General features: G+C 45.1%; 1 protein-coding gene across 1 annotated transcript in view; it reads left to right on the top strand.

The window, feature by feature from the left end:
* Positions 1 to 7,500, top strand: part of LOC143122943 (carboxyl-terminal PDZ ligand of neuronal nitric oxide synthase protein) — a 74,301-nt gene that overhangs the window by 60,015 nt on the left and 6,786 nt on the right. Inside the window, exon 10 of the mRNA XM_076283968.1 lies at positions 843 to 1,146. Coding sequence (XP_076140083.1) covers positions 843 to 1,146 — 304 coding nt within the window. The remainder of the gene's footprint in view (positions 1 to 842; positions 1,147 to 7,500) is intronic.

Here is a 7,500-nt window from a genome sequence, read left to right as displayed (position 1 = left end):
GTGTGTGTGTGTGTGTGTGCGCCCGCGTGCATATGAGAGATGGTAAGTATGGCATGTTCTTGTGTCTGTGTGTGTGCATGTGTGTGTGTGTGTCCATGAGAGAGACATCATATTTCAGGCGTATGGTAATTGTGTTATTCTGCCTGCTAGTGGAGTCTAATCTATTTGCCAGAGTCCAGTCCAGTATATCAAAGCTGGGCCTCCAGACAGATTCTCCTGCCAGTTTGCCCCCTACACACTCCCACGGTCCATGTGTGTGTGTGTGTGTGTGTGTGTGTGTGTGTGTGTGTGTGTGTGTGTGTGTGTGTGTGTGTGTGTGTGTGTTTCTGTGTATGTATGTGTGTATGTTTTTAGTGTGTGCATGATTATGGCTTTAGTCTGTATTATGGAAAGTGCTAATGGTTTTTGCTTCTGTGTGTGTGTGTGTGTGTGTGTGTGTGTGTGTGTGTGTGTGTGTGTGTGTGTGTGTTTGTGTGTGTATTTGAGTATGTGTCTAAGTACACCTGTGACCTCTGTGTGTGTGTGTGTGTGTGGGTGCGTGCCTGTGTGTGACTGTTTCTTCATGTCAATGTGAATGTCTTAAAGCACTCTTGTCTGTACTTGTGTGAATACTTCTGTCAGTATGTCAGATTGTGTCTAACCTTCTCTCATCCTCTCATTGCCCCCCCCCCTCTCTCTCTCTCTCTCTCTCTCTCTCTCTCTCTCTCTCTCTCTCTCTCTCTCTCTCTCTCTCTCTCTCTTTCTCTCTATGTCTGTCTATGTGTATATGTGTGTCTCTCTCTCTCTCTCCTTCTCTCTATGTCTGTGTGTGTGTGTGTGTGTGTGTGTGTGTGTGTGTGCAGCTGAGGACTTTGCGTGGCATCCCCCCTCCTCTCGCTCCCTCTCCCTGAACCTGAAGAATCACTACAGCTCCTCTCAGGACCTGCCCATCACCTCCACTCCCGCAGGGGGCGCCGAGTCCACCCCCACGCCCCTCTCACAGGTGGACTATGCCGAGTCCTACCTCAGCCTGCTCAACCTAGGTGGGACTAATGGCCTCCCAACCAATGGGAAGGCAGAGAGGACTGACAGCAGGAATGGCACGGACACGCCCCGCGAGGAGATTGGTCAGCTTGTGAGCAGGAACTCTTTGTCATTGGATGAGCGGTAAGAGCCTTTTTTATTAGCTGTTTAGCTGTGTGTTCAGCTAGCTGCTTTCTCCAGTAATGTCCTCCGATTGTCACACGTCTGTCTTATTTAGAACATTAATTTGGCTTTTAATTAGAATCTTAATTTGAATCTTAATTGGGTTAACCGAGAAGAATTCGCCTGTCTAGAATTTATCAATGTCTCATTATGGCATCTTATCTTGGTTAAACTGTCATTGAAGGTGTGCTGCTTCCCGTTGAACCACTTATCTGTTAGATAATAAGGCTTTCATTGATGTTGTCTACCTGACTACCTCAAACAAATCGTCCTGTGTAGCACCAGATCATGTCTTCGGTCTTCCGTTACCCAGAATGCCCTGCTTTATTGACTTTCTGATTTATGTTTGCATTACATTCATTTATGCTTTGACTTTGAACCCTCTTTTCAGCCATAGCGTCTTTTGTGTGTGTGTGTGTGTGTGTCTGCGTGAGATTCAACACATTAATGTGTGCAAAAGGCCTTAACCACATTAAACGGAAACAGATGAGGCTTCTAACTAACAGCTGGACACATGCATACACACACACAGAGACAGACACACACATGCGCACGCACACACATACACACACACACGCACACACACACACACACACACACATATTGACCATATGAGTCTGTCCAAATCCAGCCTGTGCCTCTGTCGTTATCTCTGTCTGTTTCCCTTTATCGCTTTCTCTCTCTCCCTCTCTCTCTCTCTCTCTCTCTCTCTCTCTCTCTCTCTCTCTCTCTCTCTCTCTCTCTCTCTCTCTCTCTCTCTCTCTCTCTCTCTTTTCCTCCCCAGTGTAATTTTCTCTATAATTGAAATGAAACGAAATGGAATGGATGTTGGATGTGAAAGAGGCATTAAGAGGTGGAGGACGAAAAAGAAAGACTGAAGGAGAGAAAACAGAGGGAGAGAGAGAAAGAGAGAGATGTAGAGAGGTGGAGGCCGAAAGAAAGAGTGGACGGGAGAAAAACGGAGGGACAGAGAGATGTAGAGAGGGGGAGGACGAAAGATAGAGTGGGGGTGGTGAAAAACGGAGGGAGAGAGAGAAAGAGAGAGAGATGTAGAAAGGTGGAGGACGAAAGAAAGAGTGGGGGGTGAAACGGAGGGAGAGAGAGAGAAAGGTGGAGAGGGAGAGATGATGGACAGGACTGGGGGAATCAGTGTAAACAGTGTAAACTGTTTTGGTGCGTGGAAGAAAGGTCACAAAGGGTTTGTGTGTGTGTGTGTGTGTGTGTGTGTGTGTGTGTGTGTGTGTGTGTGTGTGTGTGTGTGTGTGTACTTGCTTGGATGGATTGTTTTCCTCTACCTGCAGTCTCTTTTCATCCTGTCAATCACTCTGATATATGATTCAACCCTGAACACACACACACACACACACACACACACACAGAAAGAGAGACTCATATAAATGCAAAGTAAAAACAGTTCTTGTCTTTGTGCTCTTGTGTGTCTGTGCATGCATGTGTATGTTTTTGTGTGGGTTTGTGGGTGTGTGTGCGTGTGGTGTGTGTGTGTGTGGGTTTGTGGGTGTGTGCGTGTGGTGTGTGTGTGTGTTTACTCCTTTCTGTAGTTCTGTTGCAGAACATTTCCTCAAACCTGAAATCTGACCCACACCATCTGGGCAAAATTACAGCTGCTTTGTGGAAGAGAAACACACACACACACACACACACACACACATGCACCAGAAGAAAGATGGAAAAATAAGAGTAAAATTCTAAAGCCTTTTCCATGGTGGAACTTTCCGATGCTGCATTAAGACCATCTGGACTAGCTTGATTAGATCAAATCTCCTCAAAACATACTCATGCACACCAGGGCTGGACTGGGACAAAAAATCGACCCGGGCATTTTTGAACGGCCCACTCTAATCGGACAGGCACAGGTCCTGGCAGTACCCTTAAATACGTGTATAGAGCTAAAAGCCATGGAGCAGTGCAAGTGACCAGGACTGCACTCACTCGCTCTCTCAGGCTCATTGGTGGCCAGTTATTGCATGTTTTAAAGTACCGTAATGTTAACAAATAATAATTTAATTCAATTGGTCCAAAGGAACGCCAGCCCACCAGGAAAATGCCCGGTATGCCAGATGGCCAGTCCAGCCCTGATGCACACACACACACACACACACACACACACATACACACACACACACAAACACACACCAACACATACAGAGAGAGAGAAACATTCCCATTTTCAGTAAAGGGGTTAACATTGAAGTTATATTAACAGTTAAACTTTCATGTAAATGTCCTTCTCTCTCGTTGTGCTTTTTGGAAGACACACACATAAAATCACACACATACACACACATAAAATCACACACATACACTCTTAAAACAAATGTGTTGTAAACAACACAAACTGTGTTGTCCCTATCTGGACATAGAGATGTGTTAGAAACAACGCAAGTTGTGTTGTTTTCAACACATTCGTTTTAAGAGTGTACACTTACAAAAACACACACATTAACACATGACCAGTTGGAGCATCACTCACACAACACACACACACACACACACACTTAAAGACACACACACGCATTATCTGCCCTCTGATACCAATTGTCTGCCTACTTCCGTAACCTCGGCAACCCCATCCCTGCTGTGTCCATCAGAGACTCATAAAAGCTCTCTGGCCACCTGCCCACCTGCCCCCAGGGGTCGCCGCCATAGCAACATGTGTGTGTTTGTGTGTGTGTGTAGCTAGTTTTGGAGTGTTTGGTTAACTGTTGTATTTGTTCTAGTTTTCCTGTGTAGCAGGGATGCAGGTGGCATAAGCCTCTAGTCTGTGTGTGTGTCAGAGAGAGAGTAATACGTATGTTTGTGTGTGTGTGTGTGTGTGTGTGTGTGTGTGTGTGTGTGTGTGTGTGTTGTGGTTTTCTGTTGTCTGTAGCAGGGGTGCAGGTGGCATAAGCCTCTAGTCTGTGTGTGTGTGAGAGAGAGTAATATGTATGTTTATGTGTGTGCGTATGTGTATGTGTGTGTGTGTGTGTGTGTGTGTGTGTGTGTGTGTGTGTGTGTGTGTTGTATTTGTCCTGGTTTTCTGTTGTCCGAAGCAGGGGTGCAGGTGGCATAAGCCTCTAGTCTGTCATATTGGTCTCACAGCACTCTGTATTGTCCTGTGGCCCTGACCATGTCCATATGTGACTGAGTCATATATTGATTTATGTGTGTGTGTGTGTGTGTGTGTGTGTGTGTGTGTGTGTGTGTGTGTGCGTGTGCACGTTTTTAATACAGTTTTCTTGCTGTTACGGGTTACGAAAATGATTTAATTAGTTTTGGCAATTTCTTCGCTGTTTTCTCACTATTTGCTCGCAGGTTTCTCTGCAGAGCTCCCCCTACAGCTTCAGAGTATATATTTTACGACACTCCTAAATCAGTCAGTCTGACGTTTCCTCTTTCCCTGTTCCTCCGACAACCGTTTACTCGCTTTCTCCTTCTTTCTGCCGGCTCTGCCATGACGAATGTCTGAGAAACTCCATCGCTACCTTGCTCTAGCCGGTGCCTTGCGTGTATGTGTGTAGTGCAGTAAAGCGATTTTGTTACACCGCGAGGCTTTCTGTCTCTGAGTCTGATGGCTCGCCGGCCCAAAGTTGCAAGGGTGTTTTTTCTGCTCACAGACACTAGAGGGGTACGATACAGCCACCATCCGCCCCAGAAAAACTCCATACCAATGACTCGGAAGCTGTGAAGTGGTAAATTAAGGTAAATTAAGCTAAACAAACATAGCATAGTTCCCCTTTAAAATATAAACTATAAGCATGTTGTCCTGTTTTCACATATGATTTAAATATTGTTACATTGGTTGGTAGTTGGTATCAAAGTATTTGTTGGGTTTTTGTTGGACCCTGTATCAAAAATGCTTGCGGTTTGGCTGTTTTTAGCCCACAAAGGTTGCTTTGTTAGTGCTTTTGTTTTTGACGGTAAATAGGCTTGGCTGTTGATTGGTGGCTGTGTGAAATCTCCTACATATATCATTAGGAATTTTACATCCCTCTCCTTTGTGTATTTGAAAAAATTGCTTTTTTGTTATGCTGTAGCTCATAGCCACTTCTGTGTACCGCATAGACGTCGTCATCGTCTTGCTGTCCCCCCTCCGTACTGTGATTGGTTCCTTCGTTGAGGTGAAAATCGGGTCCATGGAGTCCAGGCTGCCTAGCAGTGCAAATAAAATTGTGCGCAAGGCAGCATGAGGAAACCCAGGCTAGTATTTGTACCAAATGGTTATAGGGGGGAATGGAAATTGGCTTTGGTGTTACATCCCTACCGATATCTCTTGTGCGGGTAAAACTTTATTTGAGTATAAGAATAATTTGGCATGTGTCAGACGCTGTGACCTCTTCCTCTCCTATCTGCCTTTGCTGTCACAGGCTCCATACACACACACACACACACGCACACACACACACACACACTGCAATGATATGCAGACAGCACCCATATAGGACTGGTTATTGGGTTGACTGCTAAGCAAACATCATGTAATGAAAAAACCCAGTCTGAAGTCAGATGGTGTGTTTGTCAGTGTGTCGACGTGGCTGTGTGTGTTTTTGAGAGAGTGAGCGACGCTGTCGCACTAATAAAGATCGTTTGGTTCTGAGAGTGTCGTGTGATGGGGTGGGGGAGGGGGACAGAGGGAGAGAGTGATGGGGGTGTTTAGCTAGGTGGTCTCTGGAACCCTGTTTCATCTGGATGGAGTATATTTAGATGCCGCATGCTGTATTTAGACTGAATATGAAGAGGCCTGGTGGGCAGAGGAGAGAGAGAGAGAGGGAGGGAGAAAGAGAGAGAGAGGGAGGGAGGGAGAGAGAGAACCACCCACTCACCCACACTTTAAAGCCCGTACCAAAAATGAAAAATGCTCTCCTCTCTGGAGAGCAAGGCCGCCTTCTGTCACAAACTTCAACTGGACATCAGTGTGGAAAGCCAGTCCAGGACTCAACCAGACAATCAGGCAGGACTCCTGACAGGCTTCCTGTGTTATAACCCATATTTTAACTTCAATATGCACCCGAAGGCAGTGTATACACACTGTATATTTACTCAAATGTTTAATGCTTAAAGGTGTGTGCGTGTGTGTGTGTGTGTGTGTGTGTGTGTGTGTGTGTGTGTGTGTGTGTGCGCGCACGCACGCATACCTGTTACATAGATATAGAGACCATAAGTCATTAAATGCATAAAGTCCCTAACGAATTGGCAAACTCACAATCTATTCCATGTTCTAGAAGTATTTTATTATTCTAATCTGTTCCATTCTCTATTCCATGTTCTAGAAGTATTTTATTATTCTAATCTGTTCCATTCTCTACTCCATGTTCTAGAAGTATTTATTATTCTAATCTGTTCCATTCTCTGAATTTCCCCGAAGAATCAATGTGCCAAGAGGAATCAAATGTTTATAAAGAGGAGAAATAGTGTCAGAATCAGTAAGGAGAGGGGGAGAGCGAGGGAGAGGGAGGGAAAGAGACAGAGGGAGAGAGAGAGAGAGAGGGAGGAGTCATATTTTTACCTTTTACAACATCACTTCCTACGGGTGTAGACAGTCACCCAGTATTGGAGAGAAGATAAATTTTCTGAATTTATTAGTGCAATTTAGTGTGTGTGTGTGTGTGTGTGTGTGTGTGTGTGTATCTATATCACACACACACACACACATGTCCAGGAAAGTTTGCACTGAGACATTATGTATCTTTTGCTTATTTTTATTGTTGAACATCAGAGTAATATAGAAATAAGTATAATATAAGTATTATCTCTCTCTCTTTCTCTCTCTCTATTTCTCTTTCTCTCTCCATCTCTCTATCTCTCTATTTCTCTCTCTCTCTCTCTCTGTGTGTCTCTGTGGGTGTGTTGTCCTCGTGTGTGTTCTGGACTCTTGTCCCTGGAGATCCACACACTGATGTCAGTGTAACACGGTCATTCAGCTGTTAGCACTAGTCTTCTGCCTGCTCATTAGCAACTAATGGAATTGTGTGTGTGTGTGTGTGTGTGTGTGTGTGTGTGTGTGTGTGTGTGTGTGTGTGTGTGTGTGTGTGTGTGTGTGTGTGTGTGTGTGTGTGTGTGTGTGTGTGTGTGTGTGTGTGTGCGTGTGTGTGTGTGTGTGTCCTTTGGCCACCCCAAAGGAACATTATCTGCCACCCCTACACACATGGTTTTCAGTTTCAGTTTTAGTTCCCCGTCGGTGGAACAGCCTGCCCAGTGTCACCAGAGCAGGAACATCCCTCTCTACCTTCAGAAACTCCTCTGAGAATACTGTATCTCCCCTCCTAACAGAGCAGGAACATCCCTCTCTACCTTCAGAAACTCCTCCGAGAATACTGT

This window comes from Alosa pseudoharengus, unplaced genomic scaffold (assembly GCF_046254945.1).
Source record: "Alosa pseudoharengus isolate Yale_2024_CS ecotype anadromous, Long Island Sound unplaced genomic scaffold, YU_APseudo_1.1 YU_APseudo_1.1_scf_14, whole genome shotgun sequence".
Lineage (NCBI taxonomy): Eukaryota > Metazoa > Chordata > Actinopteri > Clupeiformes > Clupeidae > Alosa > Alosa pseudoharengus.
Note: the sequence above shows the minus strand (reverse complement) of the source record. Positions and strands in the feature narration are given on the sequence as shown.